Consider the following 26,794-nt stretch of genomic DNA (forward strand, 5'->3'; position numbering starts at 1 on the left):
GGCCTGGAGTCTAGGCTATTAATCCAGCAGATAATACAACTCAAGAGAATTGCAGTGCTGTTCATTCTTCAGGATAACAAAGTAGGAGAGACTCCAGCAAACAACGTTCACCCCAGATGCTTCCCCGTGAAAGGTCATGTGCACCAATGTTCCCAAGCCTTCCCGAAGAAAGTCAGCACCTGTCAGCAGATTAAAGCATCACACTTACATCCAATCAGAACAGCTGTTGCCATGGTTGCAACTGTATTGGGTGCATCACTCAGGTTCAGAACATTTCCAGACAGCTGGTTGAGGTTGTCTACTGCATATTTAAACATGAAGGGAACCACAATGTTCATAGCCTAAAAAGCATAAGATATTATGCAAGATCAGTATGTATATGGTTATGCAAGACATGCTAAAAATGCTTTATTTATAAAGTATAAATGTTTTCTCCGAAGAAGCTGAAATGGTGATATTTTGCTCCTGTCTCTGGCTGGCAGAGCACTATGGCCTTCAGGCACAACAGTGTAAGAGTACAACGCCCACCCGCCCAGAGCCAAAGTGACACGTTTTCCTCTTTTCATAAAAAACAGCCTTCCTCTCCACTCCCATTGGTTGAGAAAGTACTTGTTAAAGTGTTGACATGACTGGACAGAACTCCATTGCCTTTCTCGACAAGGCAGACATTAAGCCAAGATAAAACCCGGTACCTCAAAAGACACAACGGGGGAAAGGTTACCAGGAACCTTGCCAGACAGAACCTGAAATTAATCCCTGAAAATTGGCTAGGAGGAAGAGGAACATTCCTATACAGGTAGTCCTCAACTTACAACTACAATTGAGCACAAAATGTATGTTGCTAAGTGAGAAATTTGTTATGTGAGTTTTGTCCCATTTTATGATTTTTGTCGCCACATTTGTTAAGTGAACCACTGCAGGTGTTAAATTAATAACCCAGTTGTTAAATGAATCTGGATTTGCTCCATTTACTTTCCTCATCAAAAGGTCACACCGGGACACTGCGATCGTCATAAATATGAGTCAATTGCCAAGCATCTGAATTTCATTTACGTGACCATGGGGATGTGCCCAAGGTAGAAATGAAAGTCAATTGTTAATTTTAACTTATTCAATTTTGGCATTGCCTAACCCCAGATAACTCTGGGTGGCTCACAATACAAGAACTATGAAATATAGCGCATGAATAGTTTTTTAAAAAATGAGAAAAAAGAGCTTGAAAAATAAAAGACAAAATTGTCTAGCCAACAATGTACAATGAGTGTGGTAAAAGTGCAAAAATTCAGCACCATACAGTCAATGGAGAGCAACATGATACACCTTGGATATCGTTTCCTGATTTGGATCTGGAACTTTTGCAGGTGAGCTTCCTTGTTCATGTAACTGTACCAATGCATACGTGCAATTGCACACACAACTGTGCTGCCGCCTGCTGCTTGTAAAACCTCTGTGACATTTAAGAAACTTTTGACCCCTTTACTCTGTGCATGTGTGCTTTGCATGGATCAGGATGGTAGTTGGGAGGGAGGCACAGTTTTTCTAGTATGTTTGAATCCTGAAAGTTGGCAGCAGCTTGGTGTAATGATTTCATAGCATTACTCACACAGGAGACCAAGAATTCTTATTGGTTTCCCATTTATAGGGGGATATTCCCCCCCTTTCTTCTTCTGGCAACACCTTACTGGTGTACAACACACATCTTGATGAGAAATTATATACACAATTTGGGGTGGGGTGGGGGGGCTGGAAGCAGATATCACTTTCAAGATTTGGGGATATGTTGCTGCATCTCAGAAATGTGGTTCTGGTTGGTTCTGAAGATTACCAAAAAGGATTCCGGGTAGTGATCCACCTCTGGGTTGCTCAGTGCTGATATACAGGTGAAAAACAACAGCACCACAAGAACACTTCTGATGTGCCGCTCCTTTTAAAAGCTGGAGAAAAACCAGCCATCTTCCTCTTTCTCAAGTGTTTCCAGAGCACTTTGGATTGCAGTCATCTTTGCAGAAATCAACCAGCCGCCATTGGGTGCTGACCAGCTCAGCAATCGCTTCCCCCCCATGCTAAATGCAGTAAGACAGCCTGATTTACTTTCAACAAACAGGAAAATAGATAAGCAAATGGACAACTTCCTTTATTTATTTTTAAGCTACCTGCCTGAAGGCGACATAGGACAGCAGCAGAACTTACAAGTGTAAAAAATAAAAAAAGCAATGGCAACACTTTAAACTTTTATGTAATATAAAATACATGAAAATCTATTTCACTCAACTGAATACACTCCTAGCAATTCCCACAGGACTAAAACATCAATAGAGGAGCACTTCTCCAATAAAAGTCAGTTGAATCAGGTAACATTTTTAAAGTCAGTGCAGTTATGGCAGTAAACTGCGCACAGATGGCTAAGTCCTTTTGGTAGATTTACATAGACGTTAAAAAGCATCGAGGGCATGACCCAACCCTGGGAGTCGTGAATGCCAGAGACCAGCATTATCTTCTGAAATAAGGTTCATATTACACACTAACCCCAAATGAGATTGCTTTAGCCTCTTGCCTACTGTGTGATACAAGATCACCAATTTTGGGTTACCAATTAATCATGGCTTACAGCAATGTGCAGAACCAGCGAGATTGCCCTTCCCTAGCTAACCCAGATATACAAGCAGAAAGGATACCAAGTTAGAAAGTAATGAATGCTGAAGAGCAACTAAGACTAACCAATAGGGGAACATTCCTCCTATCTAGAGTGGTACATTTTTCCAGGGCCACCACTAAAAAGGCCCTGAATAACACAACCACCAATCTAATGTTCAAATAGGATAAGGGTTCATTAAAGAGATACCAAAGTTTTAGGGAGAGACACATGAACTTATCTCCTGTTTTGTCCCTTAAACTGTTCACTGTGGTGGGTGCTTTGGGGCTATTAGAAACTGAAATGCTTCAAATCACCATTTGATATTGGAGTTTTGCTTTGCCTCTAGGAGTTTACTTGGATTAGAATTACACAACATCCCTGAAGATTTCACACATTTAAAATGTTACAATCACAAATCACAGTCAGTGGGGAAAAAAGCAGATTGTTGGAAAATTCAGACATAAAACTCTAAGGAATTAAAGAATGTACTCAACAGATGTTAAAGCTTAAAAGAAGCATTTTGTTTTAGAATTTTAATTTCTAACTATGCTTTTCAGATAAGCAGCAACAATTGTTGGTCAAATCCCTTCGGTCCGGCTTGACTGGAAACTCAATTTTAATTCATTCTTCTGTTTTTGGCACAATACCACTCCATCTGCACTACATTGTGGTGACCATCATTTAGAGGCCATAAAACTGGTTTCCCTAGGAGAGCCTATTCAGAAGTAATGACATTTATTATAATGACAATTCTGGAAAACTCCCTCTCCTGCTATTTTTTTAATAAATAAAAAAACAGGCTATTCACCATGGTGAGTTTTAAGAGATACACATTTTTCCCAAAGTTAAAAGGGTAAAGGCCCCCCACCATCTCTTTAGGTAGCCATCTGAATTGTCAATTGAATTAATTGGCTTTACTATAATTTTGCAAAAAGAAATAAATCCTCCTCTGATGTAGCCCTACCTTTGAAAGTGCTTACACAAAATTTAAAATTGGTTTCTCCCACTCCTAAAGGGTAAAAGTATGAATCTGAATGAGACACCACAATATTACACCCCATTGTGTTCTCATTTTCCCTTTCCTTCACCACTCACTACCTGTCAAAATCAAAAGTGTCAGGTTTGGCTTATTTATCTTCCTCCGTACCAGTGACTGATTAACAACTAAAATGAATTTTGCCAGAGAGCCACTTTAGGAATTCCCAGAAGGTCTCATGATCATCCATAAAATGCTTTTCAGGGGTTCTAAACTTTTCATACCTGAAACACTTTGCCCAAAATTTATGGTAAGTATTAAAGATTTTACAAACATTTCAATGACCTACCTGCACTCTTTCTGAGTCTCACGTACCACGAGTTGAAAACTATTACTTCAATATTTTCTAAAGGCAAAAATAGGTTTTAAATTCCCTTCTGCTGTCAAACAGTCTGAAATTGCCAAATAACTTCAAAAACCACTACAAGCTGCAGCTAAATATCTCTTTAGGCAAATAAAATTAGAATGTGTTTCTTTGGAGCTAGGCCATGCTTATACAAGCAAGAATCTATTTTCTAGAAAAGAATCCTTCTGTATTCACAGAAGTATAGAAAACTGATCTAATGCTTGGTTCTAAGTTGAAATTTTAAATTATGCGCCACCATCAAGTTGGTACTGACTTAATGACCACAGAAATTTTCTCCATGAAGGTGTGTCCTTAACTTGGTTTTTGAAGTTATCCAACAGTGTATTCATCACAAATGTAACTGAGTCCCTCCATCCTGATGCTGGTCAGCCTCTTCTTCTCTTACTTCTACTTTCCCAGAATTAGAACCTACAGCTACAAAGTGGAATAATTTAAGCCTGGTCATGTGAGACCTCTTCGTTGGTTTGATCATCCATTTCCTTATATTCTTGGCTGTCCATGCTGGTGTTGATCTTTTCCAACACTAAACATGAAAAGTGTTGTCTTCTTATCCTGCTTCTTCAAAATCCAACTTTAGTTTCCATAGACACAGAAAGCATCACTGCTTCAAGTATTCTGATATGCTGTAATACTGTGGCATCTGAATATCTTCTCAAAGGTCTTCATGAGTGCTCTTCCAAGCACTGGTAGTAGTTTTAGTCATCTAGACATGTCCGACTCTTAATGACTTTATAGGCAAGTACTCTCCATGCTACCCTGCCAAACATGGCTTCTTTCGGTTGATGGATGTTCATCTTGGTATCAGTTTTGATGTTATCAAGGTTGCAAGTTCTTTGTTTGACCCTTCCTGACCTGTTAACCATTCCTAGCATGATTGCCTTCTCCAATGAATTTGCATGCATGACGTGGCCAAAGTAAATCAGACGTAGTCTTGTGAATTTGGCTTCTAGTGATGTTTCTAGTTTTATACGATTCAGCACCTCTCGCTCTGGCTGCCCATGTTTTTTTTTTAATTGAAAATATTAAAAAAGCTTTTACAAATATTTACCTCCCCTCCCACACTCTCCCCCCCCCAAACCCAATCCACCCCCAACTTCCCTCCCGACTTCCCAGAGCAAATACAGGGTATAAATCTTTAACAAACATATTCTAAAATAAACTAAAAGAAAGTTAGTATCATCTTTCATTTGTGCTTTAATTCCTCTTTTGTTAGGCTAACTCTAAACAGATTATATTATTCCTCGCTTTTTCAGTCATAAACTATCTGGAATTTCTTAGTCCCATATTTATTTTGAATATAGTCAATCCATCTTCTCCACTCGTTTATATTTCTCATCTGTGTGATCCTTAAAATATGCTGATATTTTAGCCATCTCTGCTAAGTTTGTAACTTAGTACGGAGCATTTTGTAAAATTTGTCTTGTTGTTGATTGGGAGCATATATTCCCATTAAAAGTATCTTTTCCCCTTCTAATACAAGTTCTATTGCAATATATATTCCTTGGGAGTCTGCTTCAATTAGTTCAGCTTTTATGTCCTTTCTTATGTATATAACTATACCGTTTTTCTTCTCTGAGGCGGAGGCTACAAAGTGTTGTCCAAGTCTTGCGTTCATCAAATATTTCTGGTTAGTTGTTCTAATATGTGTCTCTTGCAGGCAAATTTATTAATAGAATTTAAATTTAAATTATATCATTCTTAAATTGTTTCAAATAATGGTTTATTTTCTTCCTTTTCTGTGATGAATTTAAGCCATTGACGTTCCAAGTTAAGAATTTAGTTGTCATCTTTAGCTCCCTGAAGCTTTTTAAGAGCCATCTGGAAATCCTGTAGTTTGGCTTTCGGCCTGGCTCCTCCCACTGCTTCTGAGCTAGAATCTGTGGTTTCTTTAGCCGTTGCGTAAGTTTGTTGCAAAGCTTGTTGCTTCTTTAACTCTTGTTCCATACGCCTAGTGACCACGCGGGTTTGTCTTTGCTCCTTCGCTCCTTCTAGTTCCAGCAGAGGTATCCGAACTTGGTCCACCAGCAATGATCCTTGGGTATCTTGCTGTCTGTTCTGTCCTTCTTGCTCTCTTTCTCTGGGTCCTGGTGGAGGGGGGATGTCCAGCCTTCAGTATATTGCTGTAAAAATCTTTAGCGTTCCATACTGAGTTAAGACGATATCTTTGTCCCATGTAGTTGACCACTAATCCGGCTGGAGCTTCCCATGTGAACTGTAACTGATGGTTTTTGAGTTCATCCACTAAGAAGGCATAGTCTTTTCTAGATCTCAACATTTTGGGTGGTATTTCCTTCAGAACTATCACCTCCTGGCCCCCAATTTGCAACTTGGTTTTATAAGACTCTTGTAATATCAAATACACCACAATGTCCCTTGGAAGTTGTTTCTGTCTGGCAAGCCATGAACTAACACGATATATCTTGTCAATTTGCCAGTCAAAGTCCCCTCCTGGCCGTCCCATCAGTTGATCAAAGGCTTCTGAGAAAATCTCCTTCAGGTTTGCTTGGTTTTTCTCTAAGGCCCCTTATTGTAGCCCCACTCGAATTGTGCGACTGTTGTGTTTTCTTTTTAACATGCTGTATTGTCTATTGTTTGTCTTCTCCCCCCCCTTTTGAATTGTGAGCCGCCCTGAGTCCCCCCAGGGAAAAGGGCGGCATACAAATAAAGGCAAAAAAACACTAAAACTAAAACTAAAACTATTCTTAAAGCAAATTCCATCTGTCTGTACTGCAACATTGTAATTTCATTTTCTGCATCATCAACCTTGCCTTAAACCACATTCATTTTCGTTACCAGGTTAATATTGGAATCACTAAGAGCTTCCACTTTATCCTCCAATGCTGATACGTAGCCAGATAAGCATTTAAAAGCATCTAAAATATCTTCTCTAATTTCTTGATTACGAATCTGGACCAATCCCAAGAGGTCTTCCGAAATCTCCTTGAAAGCAACAGAAATATTTTCCTGTATTTTAATTTCCATTGCGGCTGCATGATCTTTGAAAGCATCATTTAATACTTTTTGTAATATTTCTTGAGCAAAGGTTCTCCAGCAGGAGTGGGGGTTGAAGGGGCAACAATGACTGTAATTTAGTTGCCGGAGCAGGTGAACTCCTTGCGCTCTTAGAAGTGATAGGTGGTTTAGCTTGCTTAGACTCCATTTCCTCAGTTAATCTTATCTTGCACGCAATTAATAAATCCAGGCAAGCTGCTTGTTCCAGTTATTATTCTGTAGTTTGCTAATAAATCACTGCTGATTTAATGATCTTTAAATGATCATGAGCTCTGTAATAGTTTGAGCTCTCTGAAAGTTTGTAACATCACAGCACATCCCCGCCTACAAAACTTTTCAGTGCCATCTTTGTGTTTCTGCCACGTAGTTTATTAGAAGGAATTTTTAGAAAAATGGAGTTAAAGTCTGTTAATACATACAATTGGAAGTTCTTCGGTATTTGTCTGCCTGTGTTGGATTCAGGTATAAATCAATCGTTGAGCAAAGGGTGGACGTGTGTCTTCATTTCTGCAAAAAGGCAGAATGAATCCCGGGTGCGGAGTTCGCTGGGCTGCAGGGAGGCCCACACCTTCCACACCCCAGATTTATCTCCTGGGGGAGGTTAGTGGAGCACTTCCCGAGCTCAGCTTCTCACCCCTCCTTCTTTGCTCGAAGGAGAGGTAATCAATCTGTCAAACAGCTGATGGATGCTGTTTAGACAGCTTAACGCAATCTCGGGGCTGGAGCTGCTAAAAAAAAAACAGCTCCTTCAGACAACGCGTCCAAACTGGAAGTCTGGCTGCCCATGTTATATGCCATACTTTGTGCCTGCTTCACAGTTCAAAGGCATCAATTTTTTGATCAGTTCTTCTTAGTGTCCAAGCGTCACATCCATACTTCATTACAGGGAAGACTATTGTTCTAACTAGCTTGTTTTTTGTATTTGTATCAGTATCTTTGCTTTTTCACATCTTATTCATGTTAACCACTACAGTGCAGTTTAAGGTTATCCTGCTTTGATATCAAGTGTAGAACTGCCATCATGAACAATTTTTGATCTAAGGAAGATAAATTCTTGATCTAATTCAATTTTTTGTTGATTTTAAATATCTCATGTTCATCTGCTGCTGTTGTTGTTCCAAGTGTTAGTCTTAACTACCTCTTTCTGCATAGTTAATGTTGATCCTAAAAGGCAGATGTTATCTACCCCTTCAATATATTCATTATCATTTCTGAGATTAGTTATACCTGCTGTCATTTGTTTGGTCTTCTTTTAGTTCATTTTTCACTGTGTTCCTTCACTTTTATTCCTGGAGGAAGCAGAAATCCTCTGCATTGTTGGCTATCAGAGAAGTGTCACCGGCATTGAGCAGGCTATTGATGTTTCTAGCTCTCATTTTAAAGCAATCCAGCTTCCTTTATGTCTGCAGCATTTAAATTGAATAAGTAAATAAATAAGGCAAGAACATACAGTTTTATCTTACTTTTTTGACAACCTGGAGCCAATCCATTTTGATCACATTTTGTCTGTACTGTGGCTTCCTGATCTGTATATCTAATATTTCCAACTTTGGCATTCCGGTGTCCACTCACAAGCAGCTCATCTCCTTTGGCTGTTTTGTCGCTTTCAAATTCATCAAAAAATCCATCAACCTCCTCTTCTGCATCAGTGATTGCAACATAAACTGAATATGAATGATTGTCATATTAAAGGGATATCCATGAAGTCTAATTAATATTGACTGGTTATTGATTGCATTATAGAAGAATATTGTTCTTACTGTAACCTTAATTATGAAAACAAGATTATTCCTTTTTTTTATGTCTCATGGCCCAACAGTGTGATCTTCTGGCTGAAATATATATCTCAATTTGCTGATGCCTAGTATGTCAATCTGTAGTAGTTTCATTCCATCTTTCACGTGTTCTTCATACTTCTTCGTTGCATCTTCCATCTTATCCAGGATGACAATAAAAATTCTTATAAGGAGAAGGTGAAAGCTCTGGTGGGCTGGTGCAATAAAAATAATTTGGTTTTGAATGTTAACAAAACAAAGAAGATCATTGTAGGTTTTAGAAAGAGCTGACGTAGTCATACTCCAGTTTGTATCAAGGCTGCAGCTGTGGAGGTGGTCAATAGTATTAAGTATCTGGGGGTGCAGATAACTAATAATCTGAAGTGGTCCCTCCACACGTCATCCTTATTGAAGCGTGCAAAGCAGCGTCTGCATTTCCTGCATCCGATGAAGAGAGCACATCTTTCTCCTTCTGCCTGGCCATTTTTTTACAGAGGTCCCATTGAGAGCATTTTAACAAATTGTATCACTGTTTGGTTTAGTGGCAGCAGTGCCTCAGATAGAAAGTCCCTTACAGAGAGTGGTGAGGACAGCGGAGAAGATTATAGGAAGCTCGCTTCCCATTATTCAGGATGTTCCTTATAAGCACTATGTGCCTAGAGCTCAAAGCATTGTTAGAGACCTCACACTCCCACTTTACGGTTTGTTTCTGTTGCTCCACTTTGGGATGAGCTTTTGAAGCATTTCTAGCAGGACTACCAGATTCTATAACAGCTTTGTTCCTTATGCCATCCGTCTTTTACCCCGTATATGTATACATCAGAATTAGACTGTAATGTTTCTCTGTGTCATTTATGTGTATGTATGTATATGTATAATATTTATCATTTGAGAGCTGAATTGTACAAAATTTTATTTTAATGTATGCTGATTAGTGTATATTTAAAGTGACAATAAAATTTCTACTCTACTCTACTCTTCTATCATTGCAGCTTTGGGTTTTCTCTTCCTGTATGGCAACTTGGGCAATAAGACACAATTAGTATTCTATATTGAGGGTTAAGCAAACTAAATGATGATAAAAGTAGTTATATGTATATATCAGGGGTCAGCAACTTGCAGCTCTGGAGACCCATGTGGCTCTTTCCTCCCTCTGCTGAGGCTCCCTGTCACCAGTCGGCACCACAATTGGAGCTTCCAGTTAGGTGGGGAAAGCATGGCGCGCCAGGAGACTTTATGGCAGGGGGCGGGTTTTCCGGTCAGCTCCACGACAGGGCTTTTGGTTAGGACAGGTAGAGGAAAAAGGACACTGTTCTAGGAGGAGACTTTATGGTGGGGGAACCGGACTTCTGATTGGCTCCAGTATTGAAGGGGGGGCTTCCAGTTAAGACCTTTGTGGTTCTTTTGAGTGTTTAAGGTTACCAATCCCTGGTATATATAATAGAACATAGAATAAGATTATTGGAAGGGACTTTGGAAGTCTTCTAGTCCAACCCCCTGCTCAAGCAGATTTAAAAAGGTAGAATCTACCATTTTAGATAAATGGTTGTCTAATCTGTTTTTGAAAGCCTGCAGTAATAGAGGAAGGCAAGCTATTCAATTGGTTGATTGCCCTCACTGTTAGGGAATTTCTCCTTCGTTCTTCTAGGTTAATTTCCATTCATCGTTTCTCATCTGGTTTTTTGGTGCTGTGGAAAATAGTTTGTCTTTGTAGGAGCCCCTTATTAATTATCCTAATTAATGGATATAAGAGGAAGCCAATATTCCCCACTTAACCTTAGTCTGACTGGATGGTAAAATACGGGGAAGCGTTAAATTCATAAATCTGTCCTGGCAGCGAACACAATTTTTAGTTTGCACTGGAGCTCTGCGGAGGAGGAAGTTTGTGCCCGGAACATAAGCAGCTGATTCTTCTGGTCCTACTCTTTTTAGTTTATATGAACATCTCCTAGGTATTCACTGCTGAACAACAGCTTATTTTAGTGAGCACTTGGAATGCAATGATGGTTAACTTCTTAAAACCAAGGCTGGTTAAATATTATGATGTATTGCTTTAAGAAACACTCATATCTTCAAGCACTTGTGAAACATAAATATCAATGTGGCACCTACATTAGTTATAATACTACAAAACTGTTCTATTTACACCCAATATTTTTTTGATCTCACACACAAACCTTTTTTTCCGGAGTATAAGACGCACCTTTTCCTCAAAAAAGAGGCTGAAAATCTGGGTTCGTCTTATACACTGAATACAGCATTTTTTGCCTCCCGAAGCCCCGCCCCTTCACCAAAATGGCTGTGCATACCCTTATGGAGGCTTCCAGAGAGCTCCTGGGGGCTTGGGAGGGCAGAAATGAGCAACAAAAGGACCCCTCCCCAGCAGCACTCTATTAGCCTTCATAAGGCTGTGCATGCAATTTTTTGACCTACCTACCTACTCTCTCTCCCTACCTACCTACCTACCTACCCTCTCTCCCTACCTACCTACCTACTCTCTCTTCCCCTATCTTCTGTATTTCTCTCTCTCTCTCTATCCCTTTACCTACCTACCTACCTACCTACCTACCTACCTACCTACCTACCTACCCTCTCTCCCTACCTACCTACCTACTGTATTTCTCTTTCTTTCTCTCCCTCTCTCTCCCTCTATCTACCTACCTACTTTTTTTAAAAATCTGCCTCCTTAAAACCTTGGTGCTTCTTATACTCCGGTGCATCTTATACTCCGAAAAATACGGTGTATGTATGTATGTATGTATGTATGTATGTATGTATGTATGTATGTATGTATGGTATGTATGTATGTATATATATATGTATATATGTATATATATATGTGTATGTGTGTGTGTGTGTGTGTGTGTGTGTGTATATATATATATATATATATATATATACACACACACACACACACACACACACACACACATATTCTCTCCCTCCCTCCCTCCCCCTTCTGTTCTTATATGTTGTTATCAATTTAGCCTGTGTGGAGACCCAAGGATTTCAAAGCCTCTTTTTCTGGCAGATAATTTCTCACGGGAGAGACGGAAGTTCACAATCCCACAAAGAGAACAGGAGCAGGGTTTCCATTCCAGATCCGGTAATGAGACGAGACAGCCTGGTGCTCTCGGAAGGGAAGGCAGACACGGATCCAATATGGGCACCCAGAGCAAGAGCCAAGCTGTCTCAGCACAACATGGGGCTGGGGAAGAACTAGCGAGATGAGCAGAGTTTTCTGGGGTGTTATGCCTGGAGGGGCATCTCCATCCTACCAGCAGCTGTGGGAGAAACAAGCTGAAGATGTTTCATTAAAAGTCCTCCCTTAAGGGTCGGTATGGCTGACTCCAGCTAAATGAGTTTAGATATTGCCTTGACATCTCCCTTGCTGATTAGGTAGATAAGACATCCTCGTGAGGCGAGCGTTGTCATCCATTTTAAAGTTCCCTTGGCACTCGCTTGGTGCACTTCACATTTCCAGCCAGTTCCCCTCCCAGATACAGAAAATTAACAGTCAGAGGTGCTACAGAGAGAGACATGCCTGACTCATAAATAATGGATACCAGGCCCAAGAGCAAAAGGCCAAAATGATGGCAACTGTGACAGGAGGTGACAGCAGCTCTTATCAAATTCCTGAATTTATATATATATTGCTTCATCTTCCTACCTCAAAAATATGAGTGTGACACGAATTAGGGGAGTCATGCCAGCTTAGATATTGTTTGGATTTTAAAAGTTCACATCAGATATTGAGGACAATCTGATGATAAATGGGCTACTGGAATAAACCACACATGGATGAGACAAGAGAACCTGAAATTGATGGGATGCTACTACAATAGGGGGGAAATGAAATGCATGAGGAAATATATCCACACTAACTGGGAAAGACCTTGTTACTCAATGCTTCAACACAATGAAGAGGAAACTCTTCTCACCACTTGAGACAGACCAACTACACATTACAGACTCAAGAGGCCTCAGAAGAACAACTGCGCAGCTGTCACCCTACCCTGGAATGTCACCATGCCTCTTCCATTATAGAGCACAGCAACTAATATGAGGTATGAGATCATGGATAAACCAGCCACAGTCAACACTCACGACTGGCTCCTGAGTCTCAGTAGAGAAATACCATCAGATAGTTCCCTAAAAGGTGTTAATACAGCCCTCACAACAATCTCCAATGAATGGGAATACATTGCAGCTCTTGTAATCCTGGAGATGTTTGGCTCCACAATCAAGAACAGTACATACTCAACCCACAGAAAATGAAACTAAAGGCTAAAATCAAGGTGATTTGGAGAGAGGTTAATCAGCTGGTAGAGTTACAGAAAAGTGTGAAGATTAGAGTTAAGACTCTGAAAAAATAAAAGGGCCTGACTCCATTTGAAGCCCTGGAGGCTGCTAAGGCTCATGGCACAAGCTACCAGGCTAAGGAAATACACCAGAGAAGCAGAAGCCAAGAAGATCAATGTCTTGTTCTCCAAAGAACCATCCAAGTTCTACTCCCAACTGCAATGCAATAACAGACTAACAGGTGAGCCACCAATAGTAGAAACTGAACACTACTGGAAGAACATATTGGAGAAAGAGAAGACACATAACAGTGATGCAAAGTGGCTGCAGGACCTGAGATCATAGCCACCAAGCTATGGGACCATACGGCCAGTATATGAGCCCAGCTCAGAAGGGCACTGGGAACACCAGAGGCTCAAAACATCAGATAGAGAAATTGCCCAAAACTCAAAAGTCTAGACAGATCAATCTGAACACAGCCTGGATTGACTTCAGGAAAGTCTACAATTCAGTGCTACACACATGGATTAAATCAATAGGGCACTAAGAACCTTCCTCAAGAACTCAATGGGTTGTGGAAGACAACATTGGAAGTCAACTCAAGACAGCTCACACGTGACCATCAAATGTGGCACACATCAAAGTGATGCACTGTCCCTACTGCTTGATCTCCCTCATCCAGATAATCAAAGGACAGGATATGGATATAAGTTCAAGAATGGAACTACCATCAGCCACTTCATCTATGTGAATGACCACATTCACAAAGAGTGAATGAGACATTGATTTGCTAATCCACCGGTCCTGATTGGGTAACCAGAGCTCTACGGTGAGGACATTAGGAAGTCATCCAGACTGGAAAAGTATCTGGAGAAGTGTGACCTGATAATAAGAGAGGGAGAATAATCAGATTGAAGGAGTGGAACTACCAACAGATCATATAGTAGACATACAGACCAGTTAAAACTACCTTGGTATTCCACTATCACGCGGGAGCTATGATGAAGAGGCAAAGAAGACAGGAACATTCAAGTACCACCAACAGATCAAACAGGTCTTGGAGACCCAGCTCAATGGGAAGACGAGATCCATACCATCAACATGTATGTCCTGCCAGTCATCAGATGCCCTTCTGCTACAATGAGCTGACTAAAGGAGAACGTGGAAACTGCCGATGTGAGTCCCTGAGTACCAGAAGCTCCACACAATGTGTGGAGTGTTCCACCTCTAGGGCAACATTCAGAGACTGTTCCACTGGCCAGAAAGAGGCTGGGCGGGATCTAGTAAGTGTCAAAGCTGCTGTCACGGATGAAACCCAGAGCATCCGGAAGGACATCAGCAAGGCAGTACCCAAAGCTGAGTTTCTGAGAGAATGACTAAGGCAGCAGCAGACATAGGAAGAAGATCAAGCAGAGGAACCATTATGACAAGGCAAGGCAAGGCCCCGCATGGGATGTACCATCCACAGGCAGTTGAGGTGAAAGACATTGGAAATTCCTACCAGTGCTGGAAAGAGCTGGATGAAAAGACAGCACTTAAGCTCCAGATGCCATAGCAGCATAACAATAACACCACATCCATAGGAGCAGGGTCTGTCACACTAGTCAGGATCCAAGGTGCAGATTGGGCACAGACACAGTCCAACATATAGTGGCAAAGCATAAGATGCGGGTAGAAACAGCATAAACTGAATGGCACAACCAAGTAGCTGGCATTGTGTACATGAACATTTGCAGAGTGTATGACTAGACTACTGATGGCAAACCATTTAGTCATTGAGTGCCCAAACTGCAAACATGTGCATGCCCAAACTGAAAGGTGCCCGTGTGCGAATGCCGACCTCCGTGCATGCGCAGCAGAGACCCAAAGACCAGCTGGCCAGTGGGAGGCAGCGTGGCAAGATCTTTTTCTTTCATGAGCTTCTGTTTCATCATTTGCAGGGAAACAGAAGCTCACAAAAGAAAAGCCACGGAGATCTGAGCTGGGGTGAAGGCGCGCATGCCAGCAGAGAGCTCTGGGTTCCACTTCTGGCACGTGTGCTATAGGTTCGCCATCACGGGTCTAAACTCTAGACCCTTCTACGTCCAGATGGGAGATCCCCCAGAAGGTCACAGAGAATAAAAAAGTTAAGGTCCTGTGCAACTTACAGATCCAGCTAGCCAGCCAACCAGACATTGAAATAATAGACAAGGAGGTGGTTATATGCAGAGGATGCAGAGGATATGAAAAGGCCAAAACGTTCCCAGTGGAGGTAGGAGCACTTGGGGCTCTGACTCCCAAGTTGGGGCAGAGGCTCCAACCGAGCCTCTTGCTGTGGCCAACTCACCACAGGACAAATTACTCTTGAGACAATTTAACGATTCAATTTAATTATTTAAAATAAACTAAAAATTATTTTAAATTCTGTCATTCCCATTTCATTCTGTCCCTCCTGTTTCCGAAGTGAGGCGTGGGAGGAGTCATACACTGTGGGTATTACCACAGCCCTTTTGCCCTGGAGACTGAGGTAAATCTTGAGGCCACACCTCCGTTCCTCCTTCTGACCTCCTAGATTAACCTGTCTCCAGCCCAGAAGGAGTGTTTTACCTGACTCTCCCTCACTTTGAAGACTAAGGTTTTTTCCACAGAATTTTTACAAGAGTTCTTAAGTCTTTTTTACCAGATCCTTCAGGATTCTACAGTCTACAAGAAATTTTACAGAATTTTTGGCAAGATTACCTGAAGATCGCCTCACCCCTTCTTGCTGTGCTCAGCGTCGCTAGCCAAGCCACGCCACCGGCTAGTGCGATCCCAAGCGACCGGACGGTTGCGTAAGAGGGGAAAGGGCCGCACGGGGCGTTTGGAGGATCCATGCACCCAGGTGGCCATCGGAGGACCAAGGATCCGGCAGATTCCTCCCCCAATGCTCTGAAGCTGCAGGAAATCGGGTCTTGGTCCTCTGCCATCTTAGGAGCACGTGAGTGAGCATGTGACTGGCGTTCCCTCTATGGACGCTGAGAGCGCTCAGAAGAGCACCGCTGAAGCCAGAAGAGGCTTCCAAGGCCCCAACTCTAATAGCTCTCCAGGGAGGGCCCAATCCAAGCGGTGCACCGGCAGTCGGGCCGCAGATTGGCGGCAGGGAACATTGCAGCGCGAAGCCTAGCAGCCAACGCGCTATACAAGCGAGGCCGGCCAGAAGAAGGGAGGTGGTGAGTGGCGTAACCGTGAGTACAATGGCGGAGATGGTGAGGAGCGGGGGTGCCAGGTCCAGAGCACATGTGGATTCGGATCCAGGCGAGGGGACCTCCAGGGGGGTTCCCCCAGTCACCAGAGGGAGGTCCCCCGCCAAGAGAGGCACCCCAGGCCCCATAGGAAGGGAACTTCTGAGAAGGAGGTTTGGATTACCAGGGCCTCGCTAGAAGGTTCAGGGCCACCATCAGTCTTTCCTCTTCCAGATCTCGCTTCCCCCACAGGCTTCCGGCCCTGGAAGAAACCCAGGTGGCATCCCCAGGTTCCCCTAGGGGCTCAGGCAGAGGGCGCAGCTCCCTATCACCCCCCCTCTCACCTACTGCACACCCATCTGAGGCGAGGAGCGACCCCTTTGGGCGCAGGGCACCCAGTCCAGCCAGGCATCAGTTGGTACCACAATCCCCTGAACCCAGGGATTATTTACAGCCCCCAGAGCTCCAGCCTTCCCTGTCTGAGCTTCCTGCAAGCTTCCAGGAGATGTTAGCCAGGGCCATAGCCCAGGGAATTGCTTCTGGGATGAAACACCAGCTCCAGAGCTCCAGGAGTGGGTCTTCCCAGGACCAACCCAGGGGTCACCAGGATCGCTTCAGGGCTTCTGCTACCTGAGAGACCAGGTCTCCCTCCCCCTCCACTGCCACTGCTAATCCTCAGAATTAGAGGAGGATGAGTTAAAGGAGGTGGGGTTCTCTGAGGATGAGGATGCCCAGGCACCGGAGGCCCCCAACATCGCTGGCCTTTTTCGCCCCTCCTTATTTAGCTCTTTACTTCGCAAGGCCAGGGCCACAGCAGACCTGGATACACCTCCAGATCCCAGGCCTGCGACTATCGCGCCTAGCACTAGTGGGGGTAACAAGAAGGGACCCTTCCATAGACCACCGGTGGAGAAAGAGGAGATCCCCACTCCAGAGATGTTCCTGGAGGTGCTTAAATCCCAGTGGGTTAAGCCAGGATCATTTCCCAACCCGGGGGGCAATGAGCGAAGATTCTATAATCTCAATTCTACCTTTGCCCAAGCTCTTCAGGTTCCCGAGATGGACACCTCGGTCGCCACCCTAGCCTCAGCTTCAGTCATGGTCACTGGAGATATCGCCAACTGCCTTAAGGCAGAGGATAAGAAGGCAGACATCGTTTTGCGTAAGTCATTCCAAGCAATAACCTGGGCCATTAGGGCGGCCTCTTCTGCATCTTTTTTCAATAGATCTACAGTGCTGTGGCTGGAACAGTTGAGAGACAGGACCCCGGCCACGGAGGTACGACTGCTGCAGGACATCTCTAAGATGCTGGCAGCCACACAGTTCTCAGCAGATGCCACTCTGGATGCAGTTAAGTATGCTTCTTGAGCCTTGTCATCCTCTGTAGTGTCCAGGCGCCTGCTGTGGTTGTGCCACTGGCAGGCGGAGTCCAGGACTAAGTGGCACCTGGCAGGAGCAGACTACGCCGGGGACAATCTTTTCAGTGCTTCGCTGGATCCTATCCTGGTGGAGGATAAGAATAAGCGGAAGGTCTTCCCGGCTATGACCAGATGGTCAGATCACCGGCATGCTCCGTACCCTAGGAGAACATGTTACCACCCGCCTGAATCGGACGTCCAGAACCAGAGGTACCAGACCCCCAGGTTCCATAGGCAGGCGGATAGGCAGTTTCCTAGATACAGGTTCAGGGGCCAGCAGCAGAGCAAGCGGCCCTTTCGAGGAGGAGGTGGTTGCCCATTCCGCAGGTTCAAGTGATCCGTTCGCGGATCACCCCATCGGCAGTCGCCTGTCCCTTTTTGCGGATGCCTGGGAGCACGTCACTTCGGACGAGTGGGTCCTCCAGACTGTTAAACTCGGGTTACAGCTGGAGTTCCACTCACAACCCCCAAATAGGTTCCTGTTGTGGCCTGGCAGGAGCTGTTGGCCACCAGGTGGCGGCAGAGCATTGGATCAGAGGGAGTGTTCAGGGAAACACTTGGGAGTTGTTGCAGGATGCATCCTGTCGAAGGGTTACTCGACGGAAGGAACAACTGAGTACTTACAGGAGATGATTGCGAGTAGCTGTTGCTCATTGGGAGCCTCTCCTGAGTATAAAGAGACTGCTGGTGCCATGCCCTGGTTGCAGAAGTCAACGTTCCGTTTCTGTTCTAGTGATTGTTCTTGTTCGCGTTCACAAACCGAGAGATGCCAACTTGGGTAAGTGGGTTGAGATAAGAGAAGCGGGGTTTGCATTGGGGTATGAGTAATAGGACTTTCTGCTGGAGCTATTATCTTTGTTTATTTGGGCTTGCAGCCAACAAGAGCTTGGACTGATTAAAAGAAACCTTTTTAGTTACGTGGCTTTTGGCTTTCATTCCTGGACAGAGAAGGGGGGTCAGAACAGGTTCCGTACCTTTGCCTCCTCCACAGATCCGACCAAACGGGCCCTTAAGGCAAAGGCCATCAAACACCTGTTAGATATCAGGGCCCAGAGGGGGAGAAGGGTTCCGGATTCTAATCGAACCTGTTTCTGGTCCCCAAGAGTTTAGGGGGAGGTGGAGAGTCATCCTGGATCTTAAACTGCTCAATTCCAGGGTGGTCTACCGTAGGTTCAAGATGGCCTCCCTGAAATCCATCTTAGATGGAGGCCTACCTTCACATCAGAATCGCCCCGGAACATCGTAGGTTCCTCAGATTTTCCCATGAGGGCAATCATTTTCAATATAGAGCCCTTCCCTTTGGGCTGGCTTCAGCCCCCAGGACCTTTGCCAAGGTGCTGGCTGTGGCCCCGGGCCATCTGTGTGCTTTCACAGTCCGACTGTTTTGTTACCTGGATGACATCCTCGTCCTAGCCAGGTCCCCAGACACTGCCAGGCAGGACCTGGGGCTCACCATTGACACTCTCAGGTCCCTGGGATTCTCTATCAACCTAGAGAAGAGCCAACTGGTCCCATTTACCAGTCTCCAGCACCTAGGATCCATTATATATTCGGTGTCTGGGGAGGTTTTCCTTTCCCAGGACCGAAAGGACAGCATTGTACAGCTCATCCATGAAATTCGCAAATTACGCTCTGTCCCTGTAGTTCTTCTTTCCAGGCTCCTTGGGAAATTCATTTCTTGTATAGGGATCGTGCCTTGGGCTCGCCTACACGCCAGGGAGCGTCAGTGGTTCCTGCTTCCATACCAGAGAGCCGGGACGAGCGACGCCAGCTTCAAGGTTCGAGTGTCACCTCAGGTGATGCTCTCGCTCTGTTGGAGGCTGACCCCAGCATTAGACAAAGAATCCCTCTTCAAGGAACCAGCAAGGAAGGTACTCAGACATGAGCCTGTTCGGCTGGGGAGCACACCTGGAGGCCCAGATAGCCCAGGGCTATCCATCTGGCCCTACGTCACTTCAAGACCATGGTGACCGGTCACCATGTCCTGGTCCTGATGGACAACGTGGCAGCCAAGGCCCACGTGAACAGACAAGGGGACACCCATTCCAAGGCCCTTCGCAACTAGGCCCTCCGATTGGGGAACTGGGCAGAGAAGCATCTCCGGGACAGAGAACGAGCAAGTGGATTGGCTCAGCAGGGAGACGGTCAGCAACGGAGAGTGGCAGCTCCATCCCAGCATCTTCTGGCAAATCTGCGAGAGGTTCAGGTGCCCGACGAGGATCTCTTCACAACCCCAGCGAATGCCCAGCTGCCGAGCTTTGTATCGAGGTTCCCGTCCAGAGGAGCCATGGACACGGACGCCCTTCGCTGCAGATGGCCACCAGGTCTACTCTACGCTTTCCCCCCCCTTCCCCTCATTCCTGGGGTTCTGAGGAGGTTGGTGTCAGAGGGAGCAGAGATGATCCTAGTGGCTCCCTTCTGGCCATGCCACCCCTGGCTAGCAGACTTGGTGGAGCTGTCCTCAGCTCCTCACTGGAGGATTCCCCTGGGGGAGGTGTCTCTTCACCAGGGGTCCCTGAACCATCTGGAGTGGCTCCATCTGACCGCCTGGTGATTGAGCGGTAACAGCTGAGAGGGGCACAATTTTCTGTGAAGGTCATTAAGACCATCGAGATGTCCAGGAGGCAGTCCACCACTCACATCTACAATGCCTCCTGAGTCGCTTTCGCAGACTGGTGCCAAGCAAGGGACTTCTCCCCAGCTTTGGCCTCTGTTCCCCAGGTCCTGGACTTTCTGCAAGAAGGTCTAGAGAAAGGCCTAGCCCCCAGCACCCTTAGGAGACAAGTCTCTGCCCTCTCCAGGGTCCCTGGGGGACCTTTGTCTCAACATCCGGTCCTAAGGCGCTTCCTTAAGGGAGCGGCGAATCTGAAACCCCCAGTGGCCCATCGATTCCCCACCTGGGACTTACCCACGGTCCTCCAGGCACTGACGGAGACACCGTTTGAACCCTTGAGGGAGGTTTCCCTACAATTGCTGACCCTTAAGGTCGTCTTCCTGGTTGCTATTACCTCAGCCAGGAGAGTGTCTGAGCTCAACGCTCTCTCCAGCAGACTGGACCTCTGCACCTTCCTGGAGAACTGGGTCATCCTCAGGCTGGACCCCGCGTTCATGCCGAAGGTCAATTCTCCCTTCCACAGGGCATTAGAGATAGTTCTGCCGGACTTCTGTCCGCAGCCCTCCAGGGATAGGGAAAGATCATGGCACAGGTTGGACGTCAGAAGAGCCCTGTGCATCTATCTGAAGCACACAGCGCCCTTTAGACGTTCAGAGGCCCTCTTCATGTCCTTTCAGCCATCCACCCAGGGAGCCAAGGTTTCCCCGGCCACCATTAGCAGGTGGATCAGAGCGGCCATCTCACAGGCCTACGAGGCACTGGGACTTCAGGTCCCAGAGGGCATCACAGCGCACTCCACCAGAAGTGCGGCCACCTCAGCAGCCTGGGCCACCCAGGCTCCCATAGAGGAGATATGCAGGGCTGCCACCTGGTCCTCTCCCTCGCCTTTCATCAGGCATTACCGTTTAGATGCTTTCGTATCCACGGAAGCGGCTTTTGGGAGGAGGGTTCTTCAGGGAGTCCTAGACTCTCGAGGGCTCAGGCCCATTGATCCCTCCCAGGGACACCTAGCTTTGGTATGTCCCATGTATGACTCCTCCCACACCTCACTTCGGAAACTGTCAGTTGGTCGTACCTGAACTGCATGTTTTGAAGAAGGCGTGGGAGGAGTCACTTCCCCCCCTTTTTAGGGCGCACTGCGCCAGGGGCCCGAGTTAGCTCAGTGGTCAGGCAGGGCCAGGCAGGAAGGATGTGTGCTTGTGCTGTCTCTGTCACTTCCTTCCAGGTGCTCTGCTACGAACATTGGTTAATCTGGGAGATCAGAAGGAGGAACGGAGATGTGGCCTCAAGATTTACCTCCGTCTCCAGGGCAAAAGGGCTGTGGTAATACCCATGTATGACTCCTCCCACGCCTTCTTCGAAACATGCAGTTCAGGTAGGACCAACTGACATTTTCATCCTTTAATGATTCTATTCCACCATTTCTTTGATCCTAGTGTAGCTCTTGTCCCATGATGAGTTGACTGTGTCAAGTTGGCTGTGGCGAGTTGGTCATGGCGAGTTGGCTGCAACAAATTGTCATAGACCCTCAATCAATCCCAGGAACATCCAGAAGAGTTCAGTGCCAGGCAAACCCTCTGTGGAAACCCTCAAACTCCCAGGCGTCTGGTAGAGAGGATCCAAGATTGAGTAAGACTCAGACCACCATAAGGGGGAGGATTTTTTTTCTCCCTACCCTTCTAGCTGAAATAAAGGGCTTGAGCATATTTGACACCAATGTCATCTTTGTTTAATTCCAACTACTTTAGACTTCAATATATTACAGGCGCAGTTGTCAGCATTCTCAAGAGTGGGAAAATGTTTTGAAGAATTAAGCAATCTGGGCACTGGCCTTCTCTGACTCTACCTTCCTTAGACTAAGATGGTCTACAACTGATTGGAACTGTAGTGCAGAATGTTGAAGGGCACCTAGACTTGGGAGAAGAGTGCTATATCTTTTAAAAAAAACACCTGGCACCCCCTTCTCAAGTATTTTTCATGACTGCAACCTTGGGGCTTAAACTGGGAATAGTGACTATCTAGATGCCTCTGGGGTGCTCTCAAATCAGAGATGGCTTCAATTAATTAATTAACTGAATACTTGCAACCACTGTTTGAAGATGCGCTGATTGCTGGCTGGGTCTTTTGAGAATTATAGTGCAAAACAACATCAGTACAATTTGCCCTTTGAGCTCAGCCATAGTTAACACTGTAAACTCATTTTCTGCACTGGGCATATCATACTAAACCGTAGCCTAACTATGTGAGTTCTGCATTTGTAAAGCATCCCAGGCTAAGAAGTTATACTGCAGGTTAATTTGTTATTCCATGTGTCACGTGAATCTAGCTACTGCTCCAATTTATGGTAATTACACATTATCCTTTGGTTATACGAAACCCACCACTGCTGAAGCTGTGTTTTTCCGGTGAGGTTATTTCTTTTCTTGTTCAAAACGAGAGCTTGCATTTGAGGGCACCCTTTTATTTTATTAAAAGATTTAGTGGAGAATTCCGAAATCCCCTCTTCGAATGAAGCAGCTTTCCATCTCTTCCTATTTCTAAGACAAAACAGCGTTTTCTGATCTCAGCTGCACTCACCTGGCCAAGGCAGTTACTCTTGCAGGAAATTGAAAATAAAAAAATATCAGTAAGGACATGGGTGCTGGAATATATAGTGCTTCAATTTTTAAAAAGTTAGTACTTGTCAAGGCACTCCCTGTGTAATTCAAAGTAAAAGCTGAAGTTGACAAGGGATTCCCATAACAGTAACAGTAGAGACAGAGAGCTTGATAAAGGCGATATAGAGGGATGGTGAGCTGGTGTGATTACAGGTGTGCAGATGAATCCCCAGATGAGGCAAGCAGCACCTGATCAACCCAGGTATGAAAGCTCTTCACTGTTGTGATGGAAGTTCACAAGGGCTACCTTGTAATTCAAGCAGTTTTTATACTCCAGTCAAGAACCTACGGGGGGGGGGGGGGGCTTTCCATGAGTACAAGTTGCTGTTCCCCACTGAATCACCTCAGACTTCACCTCGGGGGGGGGGGGGGTTCAGGGAGGGGATCCGCCCATTAAAAAGGGGTACAACTCTCATCACACCACTGTGGCCTCTTTGTCCTTTTTGATCATCCTGCCTTCCTAAAACCTCCCCTTATTCTCTACAAACCCCTCCGCTGGTGAAAAGAGTGACTGGATCGTCTCTAGCTGCTGGTGCCCGTCGCTTGCTAAGAATGGCTCTGCAACTGGGTTGAGAGGAGGAGAGGAGGCTAAAGTGAATCTCAAATAAAATGAAAGCATTTAGGAGATTTTGTGGATAACATGTAGTCTACCTAAGGTAAGTTCCTGGTTGCCTTCTATGAGATCTAACAAGGAAGCTCGTTTCCATACTCCATGCAACAAATGTAGGCTGGAGAGCTACTTGCTTAAAACAACTTGCTTTGCTCTTTGTCTCACGGTTTCTGACCGTCTTCTCCAGAAGTCCTTTCCTTTCTTTGCAGCTTAAGGCCATGGGCTGAAGGGGCTGCTCTAATCTGCTGGAGTCCTTCCTCTTTTCTCTCCTGTACTCTTATCTTAAGAAAAAAATAAAGCCAATAGCATTTTTTTTTGTTTTGGTTAATGTAAATAAAGTACAGTGCCAGTTAGATTATGGATGGGGAGATCCAGATAAAAAGCTAGCCTTAGTCATGTTTGCTGGCTGGCCATCTTTGGGAGAGCTCTGTCTAATAGGGCTGCTTTTGAAGGGAACACGGATTGGTGCGGAAAGAGCTATGTACATATTTAACTATGCACACTGCAGAGGTGTGCCCCCACATAATTCCCTTAAGAATTTCCATGGGCCAAAATACTTATTTGCATCCTGAACCCCAGCCCTGCATGGTAGCTGCAGGAAGGATTAGGTCAGATAGTTATCTAGGCGAAGACATCCTGCCAACCTTTTCCCTGTTTCCCCCTCCTTGAAAGGGTTAAAGAAAAGCTTAAAGGTGTCCTCCTTCACCAGCCTCATGTTCTCTCCCTGCAGCCTCCTTCGCTTTCTAGTAAGGAAAGTCTGGGGAATGCAGATAAGAGAGCACTTGATTCGACCTGGTGCAGCACCAAAGGCTGTATATTCTATTAAAGTGAGGCTGTCCTCATAATAAAATAATTCTTTTTATTTTGGAATTGAAGCCCACTGGCAAATTCACTCCAGCGCCATGGACTGATGTTGCTTGCTATACTAAGGCACTAGTCTGAGCTAACTAGAATTAAATTAACACTTATCAAAGATGATTTCTTTGGGTCCTTTTTAGAGAGAATACAAAATAAAAAGCCCACGAATAAATGGCTGTATTGAACAAAGAAAAAAAATGTTCTTCTTGTCATACTTTCTGTCTTCTTTCAGAATAGCCAGTGACACCACAAGCATATATTACAAGCCTCTCTCTCCAAATGCTTGCAAATAAGCTGCCAAGAATACACTAAGGGGTATATTCTATTTCAATACTGTCCAATCTCATATACTGTGGTGAAATATATGATCACACAGCCTGGGAAACTCTCAACAGAAGAACCTTAGCAAATACCACCAAGAGAACAATTTGAGATATTGTCATTTAAGTTCAGTCTCTATTAATGACAGTCTGCATAAATTAATTCCCCGGCAAAGGATTCTTGACTTGAGCCTAACAGAAGATGACGTACATCTCTGAGGGCTGCTTCAAACTGGAAGGGATGAAGGCAACCAACAGATAGCAAGTTGTCTGTTCAGAATTGCCATGATGCCTGCAAGTGATATGAGCTATGCATATTAACTGCAAGCTTATTGAAAGTGAGTGTCTACACAACTGCATAAATGAAGATTAAGAGTAGCTAGTTTTGTGGTTGAGTGCAACAAGAAGAATGGGATATGCAGCCTGGTTTAACCATGGACAGAAAATTGTGAGTAATGCTTAAGAACAAGCTTTTAATGTTTTCATCATATGTACAGTATGCATCAATGAAAATATCTCATAGGCACTTATAGCAGTATCAAAGCACCAGGGAAAATAACGGTTCTTTAAGACAGAGACGGAGGCCTTTAATGCATCTTCAAAAAGGTTTTGTGAGAACCACCCCAATCAAAATATTTTATATCAGCTTCTCTTTCCCCTGATGATATTTTGTCTGGCAAAAGCCTGGCCACCAATTTCAGCTTGCATTAGTGTTCTTACCTTGGCACCTGCTAAAAATCCCAATGATATGGCGACCCTGGCACGAAGATCAGGCCGGTCTTTGGGCCAGACATACGAAAGCATTGCTTTGAGGATCTTTCCACCATCTATTTCTTTCAACTGTGGAGAGAAAAGGTTGTGAGATGGAAATGAGGATCTCAACAGGTTCCCCAAATGACGCTGATTCCTGAGTCCCAATCCAAGAAATGTGAGCTATTTTTAGTTAGAAACTTTTGAATTAAAATCAGCACCAAAGGAAATTGGTTCAATGGGTATGAAGTAATAGCACTCTTAAGATTAAGAAAACTGTTCTAGGTGGTTTAATTGCATGTAAAATGTCAAATCTTTTGAACTAAATGGCTATGAGGCTGGGTAACTGTGCATTACAAGGCTGCTAAAGATTCAAGTACAGAACTAAGTTTCCTTCATAAACTGATTGTCCTGTCCTGTATTATTCATTCCTTCTTTAGAGCTCAAATGAATTACAGACACCCTTTTTGTCACTTTATGTGTCTTTTTAACCAGCGAAACTAAAAACATAGGGATAATTTTATTCAAGCATAAAACCTCCGGTTCCAAAGATCTTCAATTGATGTTCTCACATTACAAAATGGTAAATAATATCTACAGCATGTAGTCCTATAAAAATGGAGATGTAACAAAAGCAAGTTTGTAAATTGGATTTAAGGATCAAGGCACCTGCTCCCCTCCATGCTGGGGAAGGGGAACACTAAATCAAAGTTCCAGTAACTATCAGAGATTCTGAGTTCTAAAAATTAGCTTTGGAACATACAAGATTTGGGAGAGCAAGGCTATAGGCAAAAAGATGCAATATTAGCTAGTAAACTGCTCTCTATTTATGGCAATGAGACTTTCAATTTAAACAAAGCTCATTTTTAATTTTTCAAATTTTCAATCGAAAGAGAAATGGGAACAAATGGTAAGCCCAGATGGAGCAAAAAAACAAAAAACAAAAAACAAACAGATTCTGCTCTGTTACTGTATTCTCTCACACATTGTTCTACGTACAGAAACAAAAAAATTAAGATATACTTAAGGTTATTGACAATGTTTGATAATATATTTTCACCAAGTTATACAACGTACAAAATTTTTAATTAGTTATGCTTTTTTATTGCCCTATTCTTTTTTTTTCTTCCCTAATAATTGTATAAACTATTTCCTTTGCCAAACAGGTGCTATATTACACTATTTCTCTTTTTCTGCACTCTTTTATTATACATGCTGGTCAAAATCTGTCATAAAGATA

The 26,794-nt window shown here is 44.2% G+C and overlaps 1 protein-coding gene across 2 annotated transcripts in view; it reads right to left on the reverse strand.

The window, feature by feature from the left end:
* Positions 1-26,794, reverse strand: part of ABCB7 (ATP binding cassette subfamily B member 7) — a 110,798-nt gene that overhangs the window by 39,517 nt on the left and 44,487 nt on the right. For both annotated transcript variants that reach the window (XM_014068863.2, XM_014068862.2), the window contains exons 4-5: positions 25,525-25,644; positions 209-341 (exon numbers count right to left, since the gene is read on the reverse strand). In XM_014068863.2, coding sequence (XP_013924338.1) covers positions 209-341; positions 25,525-25,644 — 253 coding nt within the window. The remainder of the gene's footprint in view (positions 1-208; positions 342-25,524; positions 25,645-26,794) is intronic.

The sequence above is a fragment of the Thamnophis sirtalis genome, unplaced genomic scaffold (genome assembly GCF_051295495.1).
Source record: "Thamnophis sirtalis isolate CommonGarterSnake01/CBP01778 unplaced genomic scaffold, rThaSir2_p1.2 scaffold_13, whole genome shotgun sequence".
Classification (NCBI taxonomy): domain Eukaryota; kingdom Metazoa; phylum Chordata; class Lepidosauria; order Squamata; family Natricidae; genus Thamnophis; species Thamnophis sirtalis.